The sequence below is a fragment of the Microtus pennsylvanicus genome, chromosome 20 (assembly GCF_037038515.1).
Source record: "Microtus pennsylvanicus isolate mMicPen1 chromosome 20, mMicPen1.hap1, whole genome shotgun sequence".
NCBI classification, from domain to species: Eukaryota; Metazoa; Chordata; class Mammalia; order Rodentia; family Cricetidae; genus Microtus; species Microtus pennsylvanicus.
The window spans coordinates 13,662,797-13,684,003 of record NC_134598.1 but is presented as its reverse complement, the minus strand read 5'-3'; the positions used below and the strand labels follow the sequence as shown (position 1 = coordinate 13,684,003).

General features: G+C 44.4%; 1 protein-coding gene across 8 annotated transcripts in view; it reads right to left on the bottom strand.

Annotated features, from left to right (window-relative positions):
* The window catches only part of Tmem19 (transmembrane protein 19), a 48,088-nt gene that overhangs the window by 10,743 nt on the left and 16,138 nt on the right, over nt 1–21,207 (bottom strand). For 4 of the 8 annotated variants that reach the window (XM_075954874.1, XM_075954867.1, XM_075954872.1 and 1 more), the window contains 2 exons: nt 20,040–20,249; nt 17,035–18,238 (listed from right to left, as the gene is read on the bottom strand). In XM_075954874.1, the coding sequence (XP_075810989.1) occupies nt 18,075–18,238; nt 20,040–20,249 (374 nt within the window). In that variant the 3' untranslated portion in view covers nt 17,035–18,074. Of the gene's footprint in view, nt 1–508; nt 1,050–14,962; nt 15,668–17,034; nt 18,239–20,039; nt 20,250–21,207 lie in introns of those variants that run through there. The other 4 variants (XM_075954869.1, XM_075954871.1, XM_075954868.1 and 1 more) reach the window with 3 other exon arrangements.

Sequence of the window (21,207 nt, the reverse complement as noted above, 5' to 3'; positions counted from 1 at the left end):
GCACCAGTCCGTGTGAGCACCAGTCCGTGTGAGCACCAGTCCGTGTGAGCACCAGTCCGTGTGTGCACCAGTCCGTGTGTGCAGCAGTCCGTGTGAGCAGCAGTCCGTGTGTGCACCAGTCCGTGTGTGCACCAGTCCGTGTGAGCACCAGTCCGTGTGAGCACCAGTCCGTGTGTGCACCAGTCCGTGTGTGCACCAGTCCGTGTGAGCACCAGTCCGTGTGAGCACCAGTCCGTGTGTGCACCAGTCCGTGTGTGCACCAGTCCGTGTGTGCACCAGTCCGTGTGTGCAGCAGTCCGTGTGAGCACCAGTCCGTGTGAGCACCAGTCCGTGTGTGCAGCAGTCCGTGTGTGCACAGGCCACAGTGAACATGTGGCGGTCAGAGAACAGAGAACAGCTTGAGGGGTCAGTTCTGCCTTTAACCACGTGGGTTTAGGGACATGAACTCGGCCATGAGGTTTGGAGATGGACAACTTTACCCACAAAGCCATCTTCCTGGCCTAAGGTGTTTTGTTTTGTTTTGGTTTTTTGATAGTTTTCCTATGAGAAACTCTGCAGGCCAAAAGACAATGGAAGGACCTATATTTTAGGTGCTGAAAGCAAATCTATTCGGTTTGTAGATTCTTGTGATATAGTTGGTGCCATTGGCTTGATGGAATCTAAAATCATGAGGGAGTCAGACTTCAAAGCATGCCTATCATTATGTTGTTCGGGAACATTCCATGCTCTGGAGATCTGGAACTGTTTGAGGCAGTGGTAGCCAGGAAGGCACTAGCATGCATGTTTTCATTGCTCTGTGTGTCCCCAATTGTGAGTGTCATGTGACCAGCGGCCTCAGGTGGCTTCTCCACCCTGAAGGTCGCACCTTGAACTGTGAGCCAGAATAAGCCCTTTCTTCGGCTGAGTTTGCCAGAGTGTTTTCTCATGGAAACAGGACAAGAAACCAAGAAGACTGTTCTCAACTGTGGAAAGATGTCCATTCAGAAATTAAAGCTAATCCCGGTCCTTAGGATGCAGGCCAGCTTGGGCGGCACAGCAAAACTCAGTCACTGTAAAAAGAGAAAATAAAAGAATGGAAAAAAGAGAAAGAGAGACGAAATGAGGGAGACACAGACAGACAGACAGACAGACAGACAGACAGGGAGACTTCCACACGTCTCATGCCACAAAAGCAGATAAAATTCCTAGCAAGCAGAGTTGCTCCTATGAGGAGGGTTGTTTCAGGCAGGAAAAATGGAAAACTTTAAAAGAAAATTTTCCAAGATTTATTTTATTTTTAATTATAAGTCTGAGTTTGGGTTCGGACATCAGAGACACTGGAGTTGGAGTTACAGACGGTTGAGAGCCACCTGACCTGGTGCTGAGAACTGAATTTAGGTCCTCTGGAAGAGCAGGACACACTCTAAACTGCTGAGCCATTTCTGGTACAAATTAGAACTAACTCAAAAAGAAAATATGTATGAATAGCCTTATAGTAGATGAATCAAATTAACTTATAATTTGTAAACTTGAAGCAAAGAAATTTTAAGGCCTATTTTGCTCCACTGGTAAAATTTTATCAAAAATTTAAAGAACGAGTAATACCAATTTCATAGTCTTTTAGAAAAATTAGGGAAGAGGGATCGTTTCTTAGGCTCGGTGTGATATCTATGATATCCTAATACCTGTACTAGGCAGATATATGAGAAATAAGACATACAGTTCAACATTGTTGCAGAATATTCAATACACTTGTGAAGATATGTCTTTGTCCTTTCTTGCCTGCCAAAGGCAGCTTCTGATTGGTTTAATAAAAAGCTGAATGGTTAAAAGCTAGCCAGGAGAGGATAGGTGGGATTTCTGGAGAGAAAGAGGAATTGGGGGGAGGCAGTTATCAGAGAAGAGAATTCGCCAGCGAGATGCAGAGGGAGTTGCAGGAGAGGTAACAAGTTACGTTGCAGAATATAGACTAACCTAAATGGGGTAATTTAAGTTTTAAGAGCTCGTTGGGATCAAGCCTAAAACAAGGCCAAGTTTTCATAATAAGAAGTCTCTGTGTCATTATTTGGGAGTTGGCGGACCAAGGAAAGTCAAGTAGACATCACTCACAAGAGCAGACAAAAATGATTTTCATATTGGCAAACTAAATAAAGTAAAATATGAAAATGATGGTACATTATAATTAAGAGGACTTTATTTCATCACTGCAAAGTGGACTTCTGCCCATGTCCAACCCAGGGCCTTTGCTTGGCAAGATCCTTATCACTAAACTCTATTTCCACCCCTAAAGTATGCTATAAAAACATTTATTATACTTTAATAACAGGGGGAATTAATAGAATTTCAGTGGATTCAGAAAAAAAAGGCAAACTTAAGACTCAACACACGCTCAGGATGAAAATTCTAACCAAACTATGAGCAGCCTGTGGAAGACACAAGCTCGAGGTAGGTCAGGTGTGGTGGTTGTACAGCCGTGGCAGCAACCCTAGCACTTGTCAGACACGGTGGAAGAGGATCAAGGGTTCCATGTTCCAGGCTATCCCAGAGCTACATGGTGAAATCAGATTATTTTATAAAGAAAAAAAAAAGGGGGAGGCCTAAGACAACATGATCATGGATAAGTAAATAATTTTTCTTTCCAAGATCAGAATTAAGGGCCAGCAAGATGGCTTATTTTTTTTTAATGAATTTTCCTCTGAACTCCACGCATGAATGCAGTTCACACACACACACACACACACACACACACACACACACACACACATACACACTCCACCTCCACCAGCATCACCAAATAAATGTAATTAAAAAGAAGTTAATCTCAGAACTCAGGAGGCAGAGGCAGGCAGACCTCTGTGAGTGTGAGGCCACCTTGGCTTATATAGCCAGTTCCCGATGGGCCAGATATATGGAGTGAAAGCCTGCCTCTAACAACAAAACCAACCCAAACAGTAAACACTCAACAATACTGACTTTGGTGTTGTCAGTTTTTTCATTTATTTGTTTGTTTATTTTACCAAGATACGGTTCCTCTGTGTAGCCGTGCCTGTCCTGCAACTCACTCTGTAGACCAGGGTGGCCTCCAACTCAGAGATCAGCCTACCTTCCTCTGCTTCCCAAGTGCTGGGATTAATGGTGTGCACCACTGTGCTCAGCTTTAACAATATTGATTTATAAAAAGAGGAAAAGAAGAAGAATATTTATTTTGGGGATAGTGAGATGGCTCTGTGGGTAAAGGTACTTGCCACTAAGTCTGATGACAGTGGAAGGAGAGAGCTGTCTCCTGATAGCTGTCCTCTGATGGCCACATGAATACAGACACACGGAAATAAAAGTCAACAAGAAAAAAACCCTTTAAAAGATCAGAAACGGAACTGGAGAGATGGCTCGTCTTAATTTGGGTTTTATTGCTGTGAAGAGACACCATGACCATGACAACTCTTTTTTTTTTTTTTTTTTTTTTTTTTTGTTTTTTGAGACAGAGTCTCTCTGTAGCTCTAGAGCCTATCCTGGAACTAGCTCTTGTAGACCAGGCTGGTCTCAAACTCACAGAGATCCGCCTGCCTCTGCCTCCCAAGTGCTGGGATTAAAGGCGTGTGCCACCACCGCCTGGCAACCATGACAACTCTTATAAATGAAAACATTTAATTGAGGATGGCTTGCTTACAGTTTCAGAGGTTCAGTCCATCATCATCAAGGCAAGGAGCGCGGGTAGTGTGCAGGCAAATAGGGTGCTGGAGCTGAGAGTCCTACAGCTTGATCCGAGGCAACAGGAAGTTGACTGATAGTCACAGGAGTGAAGCTGGAGAACAGAGAGCTCAAAGCCCACCCCCACAGTGACACTTCCTCCAAGAAGACCACACCTACTCCAACAATGTCACACCTCCTAATAGTGCCACTCCCTTTGGGGTCCATTTTCTTTCAAACCATCACATGACTTTGTGTGAAAAGCACATGCCACATAAGACTGATGACCTCAATTCGATCCCTGGGACCCACAGTGGAAAGAATTGACTTGGAAAAGTTGTCCCTGACTTCCACATACATGCAGTGGCCTATGTCTCTCCCAGTTCCCTGTCCCACTACCCCCCCCCCACAAACACACGCAAATAATAAAAACGGAAATAAATTTAGGGCTGGAGAGGCTCAGAGATAGAGCATTTATTGTTATTGCAGAGGATTTGGATTCCCAGCACCAACATGGTGGCTTACCATCATCCAATTCTGGTGGATTTGACACCTTCTAATCCGGTGATTCTCAGCCTTCCTGATGCTGAGACCTCTTAGCAGGGTTCCTCATGTTGTGATGACCCCAACTACAAAATTATTTTCATTGCCACTTCATAAAAAAATAACTTTGCTACTTTTATAAATTATAATGCAAATCTCTGTGTTTTCCTGTGGTCTTAGGTGATCCCAGTGAACGGGTCGTTTGAGTCCCACCAAAGGGGTCGTGACCCACAGATTGAGAACCACTGTTCTAACCTCTGCCAGTGCCAGGAATGGAAATATGTACATACTAAATACACACAAATATAAAAATAAATCTAACATAATAAATTTAGAAAAAAAATTATATGGTAAAGTGATGTTGTGGCAGAGTAGCCAAGAGCTCAATGCCTATAATATACTTAGTGGTGGGAACCACAGTCAGCAGTTGCAGAAACGACTCGAAGCCACACCCCCACCACCAACAGGCTGGTAAGTCTCATAAACACTAAGGGTCAGCACGTTCTCCAAAAATTCCTAAAATTCCTAAGACCTTTGGTTTCATTTTTCTTCATCTTGCCAGACGTACGAAGCTGTGGCTTTCTGTGGGGATTTAGACACTGGCCCAACCCTGACTTGCACCATTCCTTTCTGGACAGCAAAATGTTCTGTCCTTCTTTAAGAACTCTCTGAGATGGCCAAGATAGCATTCTCTTTCCTGGTATTTGTCCGGATCTGTCCCTAGATCTCCCTTTCCGTGCAGGCTCAGGTCACACCACTGCTTCTGTCTCGGGTGCCCTGGCACCCCTTCAGCTATGCCTTACATTCATTCGTTCGGCTTGAGTGTCCCCCCCCCCCTTCTTGAGCTCTCCCCCCCTGGAGGAGAAGTGGACTGTGTACATTCCCAGCAAAGAGGATTGCTCACCCTGTCCCGCGGGCGGTTCCCTCTTGCTACAGCCCAGTTCACGTTAGCAGAAAAGGTGAATCTGCAGAGGGCATGGGTGTGTGACTGCTGTGTGCTAATCACTCTCCTCCGACAAACGATCCCAGGTCCCTGTGTCCCTGACGTCTCCACCCTGTAATAACTTTGCCTTTCTGCTTCACTCCTGCACCAGGGCTTTTTCAGATCACACCCTGCTTTTTGAACCAGTTTTATGAAGCGAATTCACTGATTAGTGAATCCACTGATCCAAACGGGGGGGGGGGGGCTCCCACTGGCTGGGGGTAACAAAGCTCACAATCAGATAACCGCTTCCAACAGCACTCAGAAAACCTCTGACCTCTGCACCCTTGGCTGCAGCTTTATCAATGACCTTAGTCCGGCAGGGAACAAGATAATGTGCGTGTTATACGGAAGCAGATTTACTGTTTACAGATGGGCGGCCGGGACAAAGACCGAGGATGTTCTGCGAAAAGGTTCTCTTCTGCTCACAAAGCTGCCCTGGGGTGGGCTGAGTCTCACTTCCGTGGATCCCAGCTGGGCCACCACTAGGGAACCCTGGAAAGAAGCCAGCTCTGTGGTACACATCTCTGGGCAGCATGACTCATTGGGTAACATTCTGAGGGACATGATGTTTTCAGAGAAAGGAGAAACAATAACAGGCTGTTCTGGAAAGGTCCTTGGAAGCCACTACAGTGAGCAACAGTTTTCAGTTTGGCCCTTATATCACATTTAGCTGAGGCCTAGTGTTTTTACATTTCTAATAATTTATCTTTGAGGGACTTGGGTTCTATTAACATTTTAATGAAAGATATTCAAGTTATTCACATTGGGGATGGACAATTTTGTTTATAATTTTTCTTTCTGATCTTTTTCTTTTTTTGTGTGTGGGAAGAGAGGGTGTTGGTTTTTCAAGACAGGGTTTCTCTGTAACAGCCCTGGCTGTCCTAGATTCTTGAACCATGAAAAGCAGAAAGCATCTCAGAGCCCACTGACCTACAGTGACATACTTGACCTTGCTGGAGGTCACATCCACACCTCCTAAACCTCCCCAGCAGCACCACCACCTGGGAACAGGGTGTGTGAATACTGAAGCCTATGGAAGGGGTATTCCCACTGTAACCATCACAGCCAACCACGTGGTTTCTATCACAACGCGTAGCTACTTAACGGTGGGATAACGCGAAGTAATCTACAGACGTCATTTATTTTTCTCTTCTTCCTTGTCTCAATGCCTTCCTTAATGCCATGCTTATGAGAGTTGTTAAGTATTAAATTTTAATTAGTGGGCCAGGTGATGGTAGCACACGCCTTTAATCCCAGCACTCAGGAGGCAGAGGCAGGCGGATCTCTGTGAGTTCGAGACCAGCCTGGTCTACAGAGCTAGTTCCAGGACAGGCTCCAAAGCCACAGAGAAACCTTGTCTCAAAAAACAAAAAAAAAATTTAATTAGTGATTAAAAGATCAAAATGCAGCTGGGCGTGACAGCACACACCTTTAGCCCCAGCACTCAGGAGGCAGAGGGAGGCGAAACTCTGTGAGTTCTAGTACAGCCTGGGCTGCATAAAGAAACTGAGCACTAAATTGCGCATCATAGAAATTGAGCATTAAAAAGAGTTTTGGATGTCTGGTCCAGACTGCTTGTGGTATCGATGAGGAAACGGATAGCTGAGTGCTGCAGGAGGTTGAAATTATTCTGCTAATAATGGTGTATGAGAGAGCACTTAAGCTAATTTCTCCATTTCTCAGCCCAGTGAACTTTCTATTAATAAATTATTTGCTACTACAGACATAAAACAAGAAGGTCAAAAAGTAACAAACATGTAAAAGGTTTAAAACAATTATCACTGAGACCAATGGCTGTACTGCATAGTAATCTAAGATGAACACTAGAAGCTGTAAGCTAGCCCAGAGACTCAGAACACAATCAAATATGACTGGCGTAAAGGAAAAATAAGTCACTGAAACGATTCCTAATGATATTCTGCTATACCATAAACAGGGGCCTAGCCCAGTTGTCATTGGAGAGGCTTCACTCAACTGACAGATACAGAAGCAGATACCCACAGCCAAGCCTTGGGTGGACAAAGGAGAGGAAGGATTATAGGAGCCAGAGGGGTCAAGGAAACCACAAGAAAACTCACAGACTCAACTAACCAGGGCTCACAGGGTACCTGCATGGGCCTGACCAAGACACTTTGCAAATATATTACAGTTGTGTAGCTTGGTCTTCTTGTGGGACTCCTCACAGTGGGACAGGGGCTGTCTCTGACTCTGTTACTTGCTTTTGGGACCTTATCCCCCATACTGGGTTGCCTCTTCCAGCCTTAATAAAAGAGAAGCCTGGCCTCGCTGTAATTTGATATACCTTGGTTGCCTGATATCCATGGGAGGCCTGCCATTTTCTGAAGAAAAATGAAGAGGAGTGAGGTGAGGGATTGGGAGAAAAGGAGGGAGGAAAAACTGCAGCCAGGATGGAAAAACAAAACAAAAAAGCAAATACATACAAAGAAAGGAAACTGTAAACTGGGCTAGAATTTGAGTTTGTTACCCACGACTTTACCTGTCAAAGCTTAACCCCCACTGTGAAGTACTGAGAGGCTGGAAACTTAATCCGACTCCACTGTTTAGAAAGATGGGCCTTTGGGAGGTGAGGAAGGTGGAGAAAGCACAAATGGATCCTGGCTGCTGAGGAAACAGAGGAGGCAGGAAGAGATGCACCGCACAGGTGTGCCCTGACTCTCTCCACGTCAGTCGAGGCTCGGCATTCCCTGAGGACTCCGACAGCGAGGAGGAGGCCGTCACTAGGCGTGAATTGCTCAACAAGGAGCCTGCAGAACGACCGGCCTGAATAAACCTCTCTTGTTTAGAATTTAGGCCACGTGATGTGGTATTATCAGGAACAGGCAATGGCTGAGTGCAGAAGGAATTAGAACCTGAGATGATTTAGGGGACAGCCGAAGTGAAGAGACAGAGGTGTGGGCTAACTTTTGTCAAGTGTCATTCACCTTTGCTCTAGGTGGCGCTACAGTTTGGAGCATGCCCAGCTCTTCACCAAAGACAGAAGCCACCTCCACTCACTGGGATGCACCATGCTAAAAGACTGACTCCCACAAACCCCGAGGCTCATTACCACAAAGTTCATCAGGACTGAAACCCCCCTGCTGACTTCCTGTCTGAGTTTCTGTGAGTTGGAAGTCATCCCTTCCATCGAAACAAGAAAAAAAAAGCTAAGCAAACTAAAAACTTATCTGAGCCTGTGGCACATGCCTGTAATCCCAGAATTTGGGAATTGGATCCGAGTTCGAGGTCATGATCTGCTATATAGGCAGTCTGAGATCAGGCTGCCTTACATGAGGTCCTGTCTCATAATCCCACCCCACCCCCCGCCTACCACCACCACCAAACAGAGTGAAAACTTTGAGTTGATAGCTCTTTTTAAATTTTTCTAAATGTATTTAAAAGTTTTTTTTTTCATTTTACATACCAACCACAGTTCCCCCTCCCTCCCTTTCGTCTCCCCCTCCACTTTTTATATTCGTCATGGGGCAAACTGAGTGAGAGACAGAATTACAGTCTTTGTGGACAAACGCTGAAGCAGAAGCCAGTGTAACTCACGCATTATTAGAGGCTCAGTGTAGACTAGCTTGCGAATTACAGCCTCCTGAGGGGGCTGATGATTAGGGCAACATCTACATTTCCCAAAAATTCACCTCCAAGAGCCATAGCAGGTATTCCCCATGAGGTCAGAGAAAAGTCCCTCTACGGGACTTCTTTGAAACAGACGCTGAAACTTTGATTTTCCTCAACAAGGCTTTTCCCTCAGACAAAATCATTTTCCTAAGGCCTAAGCACTTGGTGCTTTACCAAAGCGTACCTAGCCCGCGGGGAGGGAAATACCTAGTGGCGGCTAGGCTCTAGCCCTTTCGGCGTGGAAATACCCAACTGAGCTTTACTCCGATACTGAGACCTAATTACAGACTCACAGAACACCTCTCCCGTAGTGTGTAACCACCGGCACCAGCCTAACAACAGGGGACTAAGGCCAAAATGACCGCAGCTCTCGGGCTCAGTTCTTCAGTTCCCACTGTAGCAAAATGCTTTCAGTTCCCACTGTAGCAAAATGCAATGGGGCTGGGAAGATAGAGGCAGGCACCCCGGGGAGCACCTGAGCCTCTGATGTAACCGCACAGCAAAGAGGTAAACAGTTTACGTCTTAGTTAGACAAGCATAAAGCATAAAGGTTTATCTATCTCAGGTCCCAGTGACCTGATACTTGGAGTCTGCCTTTCAACAACAGATGCCAGGGAAAAAACCAGTCTGATGAGATTTAACAAAACAAGACTTGGAGATGGTTTGGCATGGTGGTAGTCCTAGTTTTGGCAGGAAGATAGAAGAGGTCCAGGTCAGCCTGTAGGGGACCTGTAGCAATGGAGACAATGTGGCAAGGGTCTGTGCCCGCCCCCAACCCACATATACGCCCAAATCCCAAACCAAACCCCAAACCATACAAAACCAAGGATATTTAGTCAGACCGGACTGTACAGTAGAGACAAGAGAACACCTAGATCCTGTGTAAAACTTTACTCCCCTGACAACTCAGCCAAGGAGAAAAGGGAGCAAGGGGCTAGAGTTAGGGTTTACAAACTGTCCTCAATCAGGGCACCTGCCATTCTAGGCTGACGCCGGACTTTGCAAGGTTGTTAAATAAATCAACTTCATTGCCTCTGCTATTCTCAGGCTTGTTCTTATTTATGAAATGAAGGTTTGGCCTCTCTCTCTCTCTCTCTCTCTCTCTCTCTCTCTCTCTCTCTCTCTCTCACACACACACACACACACACACACACACACACACACAATGTTTCCTTGCAGAGTGCACCAGATGCCTTTCCTCCTCTATCAGGGGGAAGCCAAACAAAGATCAAAGTGACTAGGTCACCTTCCTTTCACAGAACAACAATAATAAATATAAAAGAAGAAGAAGGTTCTTGCATTTCCATAGACTTAGCTGCCATCTGCTACTGCCAAATGTTAACTTACTGGCAGCTTCAATCGGAGATGACACTGTCAACACCTTGGTCCCTCAAGGGATAGGTGTTATCGATAGCCCTACTTTATGGACAGACAGCCTGAGCCATGGAAAAGCTAAGTGAACAGGGTCAGGAAGCCAGAGTGGCAGGGCTAGGGTTTGATGCTGTTGTCTAGGAAGATACCACTTCTCAAAAGTGGCATGGTGTATTAGCTTTCAGTTGCCACTATAACAAATTAACACAAACTCAAGGGGCTCAGAGCAAAACTGAGTCTCGTACCATTCTATAAGCCATGAAAATCCTAACATCAGTGTGTCAGTGGGGCCGTGTTCCTCCATTTCTACAGAGAAGAGTCTGTTTGCCTCTCCAGCTTCTAGAGGCCACTCTCCCCCTTCAGCTCCAAAGCCAGCATTTTGCTAATTCTTTCATTGTTACATTTCTTTGACCATACCAAGGGGTAAGTTCACTGATTCATTCACTAATCTGAATTTTGGTTAGAAAAACATAGATTTTACCATTTAGCCTCTTTGGGGTGCATATTTTCTCAGTGTTTGACATAGTCACAGTTTTCGGGGGGCAAGTCTGTGGTACTTTTGTCACCTTGGCGATCTGAAGTCTACACCCATTAAACAAGTCCTCCCCACTGGAATCAACCATTTCATTATCAAACAGATGTTGTCTATTTTTATTTTGTGTGTATGGGTGTTTTACCTGCACGTATGTGCACCATAAACAGGACATCAGATCTCCTGGAACTAGAGTTATAGGCAATTGTGTATTGTGTATTGTGGAATAGAATATTTGTTTTACTATGTAAAGATGGTTGCTGTTTTACCTTGCCTCCCTAAGAAGCTCCTGATTGGTTTAATAAAAAGCTGAATGGCCAATAGCTAGGCAGAGGTGGGATAGGTGGGTGATAAGGGATGTCCTTCTCTATATGTGTTGCTTTTATTGGCTAATGAATAAAGCTGTTTCAGCCAATGGCTTAGCAGAGTAAAGCCAGACAGGAAATCGGAGCAGAGATACAGAGAAAAAGAAGGTGGAGTCAGGTCAGATGTCAGCCAGCCACTGAGGAGACAAGACATAGAAAATGAGTTAACGCCACAGCCACGTGGTTGTTATTACATAGACTAATAGAAATGGGTAAATTTAAGATGTAAGAGCTAGCTAGAAATAACGCCTGAGCCATCAGCCAAACAGGGTTGTAATTAATATAGTTTCTGCATGGTTATTCGGGTCTGTGTGGCCGGGAAATGAAAGCACAGTCACTGCTTATAGGCAGGTCTGGTGGGCAGAAAGAAAAGGGGAGCCAGCCAATCAGCCAGGGGCCAGCCTGCCGCGGAGGAAGCAGGGAAGCAGATGGACAGAGTGTAGATGCGGTAAACCAGCCTTCGGGCAGCACATAGATGAATAGGAATGGGTTAAGTTAAAATAAAAAAAAAGCTAGCTAGAAACAAGCCTAAACTAAAGCCGAGCATTCATAATTAATAATAAGTCTCCATGGCATGATTTGGGGATGGTGGTCCAAGAAAGCCTGTTACAGTTGTGAGCTGCCATATGGGTACCGGGTCCTCTGCAAGGGCAGTAAAGTAGTTTTAACAACTGACCCATCCCTGTAGCTCTCTGCTATCTGCCATTTTTACTTCCTATTTCTGTGGACTTTGTTTCAGTGATGATGATGATGATGATGATGATGATAATGATGATGATGACGATGATGATTGAATCTCATGTAGCCCAGGTTGGCTTCACTTCAAACTTGCTAAGCAGCCTACAATGACTTTGAACTTGTGATTCCTTTGCTTCAGTCTCCTGAGTTCTAGGGTTACAGACACGTACAATGATGCCTGGTTTATGTGGTGCTGGGATCAACTCCAGCGCTCCATATCCACCAGGCAAGCACTCTGCCGACTGAATTACTTTCCCAGACCCCATTTTAGTTATTTTGAGACAAGTGAAACAGGCTTTTGCCACATAGTAGCATCCCTCCACAGTTTCTGTTTCAGTTCCTGCTTCCAGGTTCCTGCTTTGGCTTCCCTCAGTGATGGACAGTGATGTGGAAGAGGAAACTAAATAAACCTTTTCCTTCTCCATGTTGCTTTTTTGGTCATGGTGTTGACATAGAAACAGAAAGAAAACTTTCTGTTTGTGGACGTTACCTTTGGTTATAGTGTTATTTAAAGAACCATTGAAGATCACATATTGTGAGAATTTCCCCTGATAGTTTCATCCTGGACATTTATCATTTTATGTTTGTTTTAATTTCCATTAAAACTAAGAATTTAAAACTAATTTCTCTTAATTTTTGTAAATGAGGTTTAGTCTTAGGGTCCAGTTTCATTGTTTCCTTGGCTGGTACCCATTTTTTTCTAACACCATTTGCTGAAGAAACTATCTTGTGTATTGTCTATTCTAGACAGTCTTCTTTTTTTAATCCACGAGTATAAGAAGTTTCATCTTCCTAAAGATATATATATATATGTGTGTATATACACACACACACACATATCACAGCTGTGTGTGTGCATGCATAGGTCAGAGAACACCCTGAAGGACTTGTTCTTCTCCTTCCACTATCTGGGTCCCTGGGACAAAGCTCAAGTCATCAGACTTGGTGGCAAGCTCCTTCACCTACTGAGTCATTTCACTCACTGCCTTGGGTTAATTCTATTTTTGATTCGTTGAGTGCCATATGATCAGAGGGCTAGATATCAAATGCTTTATCTGAACCACTTGAGATCATCAAGCGAGTGTTTCCCCTTCATTATTAATATGATGTACTACACCGGCAGATTTTCATGTATTAACTCGCCTTTGCATTCCAAGAATAAATTCCAATTGATCGTGGGGGTGAATATTTCTTTTATTGTACTGTCGAATTTTGTTTGCTAATATTTTCAAGAGGTGTCTTTTTGCATCAATATTCATCAGGGGACTGGAGAGATGGCTCAGAGGTTAAGAGCACTGGCTGCTCTTCCAGAGGTCCTGAGTTGAATTTCCAGCAACCACATGGAGGCTCACATATACTCTGTAGTGAGAGTTGGTACCCTCTTCTGGCATGCAGGCAAACATGCAGACAGAACACTGAACACAAAATAAATAAATACAATTAAAATATTCATCAGAAATATGGATATATTGTTTTCTTGCAGTATCTTTCTTATTTGCTGTCAGGTTGATGACATTAAGATACTGAGCTTGGAAGAGTTGCTGCCTCTTGGTTTTCAGATAGAACTTTTCTTTAGGCATCTGACAGTAGACTTTAGTGAAGTCATCTGATCTTGGGCTTGGAGGTGATTAGTGATTCAATCTTCTTACTATTGATGTTTAGGTTTTCTGTTTCTTCAGAATTCCATCTTGGTCTGTTGTCTGTTTCTAGCAATCTTTCGACTATTTTATTTATTTTGTTGTTATAGAATTTAGATATTTCATTTTTAATTTGTGCGTGTTTATGTACATGAGGGTAGTGCCTGTGGAAACCAGAGGTGTCAGATCCCCTGAAGCTGACAATAGACAAGGCTGTGGACCACCCAATGTGGGTGCTGGAAATTGAACTTGGGTCCTTTGGAAGAACTGTATTCCCTCTTAACCACTGAATCATCTCTCCAACCCCTCTATTTCCTTTTTTTTTTTAAAGATTTTTTTATTATGTATACAGTGTTCTGCCTGCATGAATATGTGCAGGCCAGAAGAGGGTACCAGATCTCATTCAGATGGTGTGAGTCATCATGTGGGTGCTGGTAGTTGAACTCAGGACCTCTGGAAGAGTGGCCAAAGCTCTTGGCCTCTGAGCCATCTCTCCAGCTCATCTGTCTATTTCTTTATCACTAATTGTCCCTATGCTTTTAGTGTATTTGTATTTTCTGACTTTTTTCTTTAGCTAGCGGCTTTGTCAATTTTGCTGATATCCTCAAAGACTAGTCCTTCTGTTGTTTTGTTTCGGTTTATTTTGTTTTTTGTTTTTCCTAGTTTCTAGAAAGCTTCTTAACTTGATTTTTGTAGTCTCTGGTTTCAAAGTTTCCATTTGGCAGTCCTGGGATTCTTTAGTGTTACATTTGTTGCATTTTATAAATTTTGCTACACTCTTTCCATTTTCACTTGTCGCCAGCATTTCCCAACGTTTTATTTCAACTTTGTGCAATTGTCAAGACTTGTTTTGTGGCCTAACATGACTCCTCACTGGGAAAACATTAGAGAAAGGTATATTCTGCTCTTTGCTGGGGTGGAGTATTCAGCATGTCTGCTAGGTTCTACTAGTCCATAGTGATGTTCAACTTCCTTTCTGAGTTCCCATTTTATTGAAAGTGGATGTGAGATCTACTACTGTGTTGCTAACTGTTTCTACCTGCAATTCTGTGGACATTTTCTTCATGTATTTCTCATGCTCACTGTATATATGTGATGTTCCTTTTCTGGGGAATTCACACATAGACACATGGCTAAATTCTATTTTGTCTAATAGTTCCTTTTCTCTTTAATTACCATATGGACTGTCTTTTTCCATCTTTTCACTTTCAGCTCATTAAGCATCTTGGGAACTGGACAGATAGCCCAGAGGTTAAGAGCACTGGCTGCTCTTCCAGAGGACGCAGGTTCAATTCCCAGAAGCACCCCCATGACAGCTCACAACTGTTTGTAACTCCAGTGCCGGTGGAGTAATAGAAAAACTAAGTATCTGATGGAAAACAAGGTTAGAACTTAAAAAAAAACAAACTATTAAGTCAACAGGTCTTTTGATTATAAATTATAATAATTTATAATAAGGCAAGAATTGGTAGGGAAGTACTGTCATTTAGTTGTTTCTGTAGTCTTCAAAATATCGTTTTTACATTTATTCTGTGTGTGTGAGTGTGTGTATGTATGTGAACATGGAGGTCAGTTCATGAGGGAGTCTGTTCTCTCCTTCTACCCTGGTTGTTTGAGGGTACAGTCCACCATGGTGGGAAAGGCATGGCAGCTGAGGCTTGAATGAGCTGGGGCTCATTGCTGCATCCACCCCAGCACACAGGGAGATGATGCTGAGTGCGTCTCAGCTTCTCCAGTTAAAGCACAGAATGTGTGAGACAGTGATTCTGCATGGGAGAACCTGAGGATGCTTCTTACAGAAGTATCTTTGAGATGATTTCTATAAGACAACAAAAGAGGAAGGAAGAGTTCCAGAATAGCGAGCAGCGCACACAAAGGAAAAGGAGCAGAAGCACATGAGGAAAGATTAGACTCATTTAGTGAATGGCACATGGCTGTCTTAGCCAATTCCTGGGCGATGGGCACATGAGCTTCCTTAAAACTCCGGGTTCCACAATTGCATGACAATAAATTGAGGATGCTGACATATAGCAAGGTGTTTGAGTATAAAATTCCAAGTCGAGTACGTATACTGCACACACAGTGTGCACAACACCCTAAAGCTTTAAAAAGAATCTTTCAGGGTTTTGTTGCTGTTGTTTTGAATCACAGTCTTGCCACACATGAAGAACTTAGAGATCCGCCTGCCTCTGCTTCCAGCGTGCTGAAAAGAAAGGTGTGCATCACCACCCCAGCCTTTTGGTTTTATCACCAATGTTCTAAAACGTTTCAAAGACTCCATCAGGGGGCTGAGAGATGGCTCAGCGGCTAAGAGCATGGCTGGTGTTCCAGAGGACTCGAGTTCGGTTCCCAGCAGTCACAGAGGGCATCTCATCCTGCCTGTAACTCTAGACCCAGGGGCTCAGACACCCTCTTTTGTCCTCTACACCCAGGTGCACAGAAATACACACTGATACACAGCAAAAACAAAACAAATCTTTTTTTAAAAAAAAGTGTCCACACTTATAAAACTTTAGAGAGCAACTATGAAAAAACAAAAGAGAATGGACATTCTGTGAACAAGGCCAGAAGCCCTGCCCTGCCAGCCTGTCTCTCCTCCTACAGCAAGTTCCTGACTCATTAGTTTCACACTCGCTGTTGTTTCACACAATTGAGAAATGGTGGGATCATCAGAGCCCTCAGAATTCAGGGAGCCAAACTGGGATTTCTTATCCACCTCGCGCCCACCCCAGGAGTATATCCCAAGCTCATCAAATTAATTCAACAGACACTTAGTGAATTATTCTGTATTATTAAACTATTCAGGACCTCCTGGAGTTAAGGCAGCAGATGCCGCCCCGGCAGCAGATGAAATGACTAAACTGCACATTGTATCTTGTTTTTATGGCCTGCTGGAGTGTGTCTGGGATGTGGTGGCTGGGATGATTCATTCCCATCGTGGTGACACTGAACAGCAGCTAAAACACAAGGAGGACAGACGAACAGGCCCTAGAGTCTGCGTGGTGAGAAGGGGCAGCTGTTCAGATTGCAGTCACGTGACAAAGGTTCAGACATCGCACTGCACGTGACTTCACTTTAGTAGGCTGGAATGTGACTGAGGTGGGGTTACCATTTCTAGAGTCAGTCCCTGACCTGTGTAACAGCTGTCAAAAGAGACTCACGTGGAATAGGCCACACACGAGAAGAGCAAGGCTCTCTGACCTACCCTGACTAGAAGCGGCCTCAGCAGCGATGTCTGAAATCTGGATACTGAGCTCCTGTGCAGAGCTTTCAAATTCAGTCCCAGAATGGTACCCGACACATCAGTACTTTTCCACACCATTTCCAGGCGCTTCCAAAGTATACCCAAAGTTAAAAACCAGGGCTTGCGACTGGCTGGGTTGAGGATTTCAGGACTAAGGGTGTCAATGGTTTCATTTTCTTTCCAGATTCAATCAAGTTTTAATTCAATAACCTATAAGACGCTACTAGAAATGGTAAGCAGTATTTACTCAGGTAGCAGTTTATCTTCCTTGATTTCTTCGAGAATGGGAACAGGGAGGGGAGGAAAGGTAAGGAACTCAGACTAGGAACATTTTAGGACATATTTAATAAAATGAACTGCTCCTTCGAAACCTCTTTTGTACAAGGGAAGACACAGTGAAGAATACAGTCACAAAGAACAGGGATGCAGGACTGAGAAGGTTCATGGTGGGAAATCACGGCATTTCCAGGGACTGACAACATGAACCTCAGAGTTCAAATGAAAGGAAAATTAAAAAAACAATTACACTATTTTTCCAGTAACTCATTAACTGTTCCACATGGCGGTATGGGATCCAGATGCTTATGTGTATTTCAAAGACCTGAATGTGTAAGGTATAACTTTCTGTCTGCGCTGGGCATCTAAACCAGGGTTCTGTGTGCAGAGGCAAGCGCTACCACCAAGCTACACCTTCGTCCGAAAAGTTCAAATTTAAATGATTTCTTTTTGTAAAAATTAATTTTCTTCACATTTTCTAATGTGATGAAAAAGAAATCTGCCCAAACAGTTCCATTATTAGCCGGGAGGAAAGGGAGGCAAATGTGGAGTACCAACACCTGCATTTTTCACAGTTGTGACTGGAGAGACACAAGTTAGGATACTTATTTGGGCTTCCATGTGTATTGGGTTAAGTCATTAAAGCCAGTGTAACTTTGGGCACTCACCAAAGTGCTATGTCTCTATCCAAGTGGGAACCATTTTAAAGTATCAACACCCTTGGTCTTTAGAAACTGAACAAAATAACAAGACCAAGGACTTGCAGTTCAACAGACAACCACAGAGGGCAGCAAGAGCTCCATCGTTCAAGAAGCTTCATCTGGTAGAAGAATGTATATAATAACTCTATCCGCTTTCGCCTTTCACTGCGAAGGTGTCAGCTGTGACGGAACTGGCGTCAGCTGCGATGGAACTGGCGTCAGCTGCGATGGAGCTGAGAGGGCGGTGTGGAATCCCACCACAGCGGAACACGGGAGGAGACGATGTTCCCAAGGTCGGCAAAATTATTATTAACTAGGGAAAAAAAAAACCTTCACATTGCGACTTTGCTGGACTCACCAGTATCAACCAGCTGGGAGGGAAAGAAAGTTCACTCTCTGGGCCAAAACCCTGAAGCGGCCGTAGGGAGCAAGAGCGCCACCGAAACGGAGGAGAACAGGTTCACGGCATTGTTATCGAGGATGGGCTTCCCTGCTATGTGCTTGGTCTCCTGGCCTGGGCTGCTGACCACCAGGCCAGTGCTTTCATCCAGACCTGAAACGGGAAGGAAGAAAATGATGCGCAAGATCCAAGTGACGGTCCGAAAGAACAAACGAGCACTTTCCTCTAGAGGGACCATGCCTGCAAGATCCTCAGTGCCTTGGACAATGATGTGGAGGGATAACTGATATGGTGTTCTATTTAAAATCCTTGATTATAAAAGACCTTTCTGCACATGGGGGGACTTCATGACACCTCAATAGTGGTCTTTCTGGAGTTCCTTTAGAAATGGAAGGGCTGGCTTCCCAGTGGCCTCTCTGAGACAAACCTGGGAGATCCGACAGCTGGAATCACATCTGGCTTCAGAGCTGGACCTTAGGGACCAGTATGGCATGCTGCAAAGAAGGCTGTGAAGACTCAGTGTGTCAGTATGGAGAGCTGCAGTCGGGGGAAGTGATCAAGCCTGAGAGTTGTACGCCCATGAATAGGGTTGATAACCTCGTTGAAAGAAGCTTTAGGGAGCTGCTGGGCCCTTGGCTCGGCACAGCGACAAGGCGCTAGCTTGCATGTGAACAATGAACCATCACTGGATCCTGCATCTCTTGAGGGTTTGATCACAGTTTCTGCTCTTAATAAACCACCTACTCCCAGAACTTTAAAAAATAGCACCAACAGAATAAAATACAGGCACATTAAAACTTACACACACACACACACACACACACACACACACACACACACACATATTTTCTTTTTAAGATTGTGTATGCTCAGCCGGGCAGTGGTGGCACATGCACATCTTTAATCCCAGCACTCGAGAGGCAAAAGCAGGCAAACTCTGTGAGTTCAAGGTCAGCCTGATCTACAAGAGCTATTCCAGGACAGGTTGTAAAACTACAGAGAAACCCTATCTTGAAAAATTCAAAAATAAAAAAATTGTGTGTGCTTGTGCATGGGTCAGTCTGTCTGTCTAAGCACATGTGTGTTTGTGCATGGGTCAGTCTGTCTGTCTAAGCACATGTGTGTTTGTGCATGGGTCAGTCTGTCTGTCTAAGCACATGTGTGTTTGTGCATGGGTCAGTCTGTCTGTCTAAGCACATGTGTGTTTGTGCATGGGTCAGTCTGTCTGTCTAAGCACATGTGTGGGTGCACACAGAGGCCACAAGAGGAAGTCAGGTCCCTTGGAGCTGGAGTTAGAGCTATCCAGAGCTGGATGTGGATGCTGCGATCTGGACGTTGGTCCTCGTGACGGAGCAGCAAACATTCTTAACTGCTGAGCCAACTCCCCGGTTCACACAAAGCATGAAGAAACACTTAATGGTGACCGCTAAGGGAAGTCCCAGCCATTCGGAAGGCTGGGGTAGGAAGAAAGCTTGAGTTCAAGGCCAGCCTGAGCAATATGAAAAGAGCTTATTCTAGAAATGAATCAATCAAGACAGAAAAATCCAAGGGTGAGGACAGAAAGTCATGGTGGGGCTAATCACCACGGGAAAGCAGGCCGCTCATGTAGTCAGACCAGTATCATCATCAAATGCACTTGGCAAAAACCAACGGGAGGAGGTACATTAAAATGATCTGATCCAAGTGTTCCTAGAACTTAGGTGATAGCTCAAAATCAAAGCCTGTTTCCTACACTGTCATCACCGTTCCAGAAATTCTATGGAATTTAGAAATTCCTCTGAACCAGTTTAACACAAAAGACTAAGAAAACCAAAATTATAGAGATTTTCCCTGTCACTTCTAGCCTTTGGATTGGTTTCATTGATACATTTTTTTCCCCCAAGTGTTAAAGTTTTTCATATTTCTTTCCTATTTCTTAAAACAAAACGAAACTTTCAATAGGGTGCTGTCTTACCAGAAAACTGCATTGTTGCCCCTAAGTATGAGTCCACAACTGATCCTAGTAACCCAGCCAGAGCTCCGAATACAATAATGGGCCACTGGGGAGCGGAGATGTCTAGATCACTGACAAACACCAACTGCGTGAGGAAGTACGCCAGGCCCACAAAGGTCCCACCGAGGAGACTGAAGGCGAGTCCCACCACTGTGACTCCTCCGTTGGTTCCTGAGAAACACACCAAATCGTCTGGTTAGTCATCAGCAAATGAGGGACGCCAAGGAAAGCTAAGCAAAACAAAACCCCCACACTGGTACACGCCTAATGAACTTAAAGAAAAGTGCACTCTCTCTCTTACTACAACAAAACTAATACATAGGGACTGGAGATACAGTGCTTGCCTATCGGGCGTGAGATCCCAGGTTCGATCCCCAGAACCCACCTCCGCCCCCTAGAAACAAAAATCAAAAACCTGATATGTGAAAGTTACACACACTTATGAGACACTGCTATTTGAACACATAATACACCATTTAATATTTAGATCATGGGACCCACAGCTATCTCCTCAAATACTTGTCATTCTTTATGGTGAAAACATTAAAAATCCCATTTTCTGCTTTTAAAAAGGATGAGCTATCTAAGCAGTCTCTAGTCACTTACTCTAGACCACAACACCAGAATCTTGCTCTTGTCCACGGAGTGTGTGTGTGTGTGTGTCCCGTCGACCTGTCCTCATCTCTTTCTCCTCTCTCTAGCCTCTGGCAACCACCATTCTATCCCCGACTTCTGGGAAATCAACTGTTTTACCAGGTTAGACACAGGGAACCCATGTTGTACTTGTTAGAGTCCTCTAGACTGGGGAGCTAGCTCAGAGGTGAAGCACTTGGTGAACGTGGAAACCGGTTGTCAGTGTCAACTGAGTTTAGAATCGCCTGGGCAGTCCTCAAGAAAGGACTGTCTAGATCAGGCTGGCCTGTGGGCATGCCTGTTGGAATTATCTGTTACAGTAATTGAAGTAGGAAGACCTGAATTATTCCTGGGTAGGGATCCTGGATTGTACAAGAGAAGAAAAAGCCATCTGAATACTAAAGACATGCATTAGAATATGGTTCTCAGTGCTGGACTGTGGCTGTGACGTCACCCCCTGGCTTCCCGGTATTGATGGGCTGTAACCTGGAAGTGT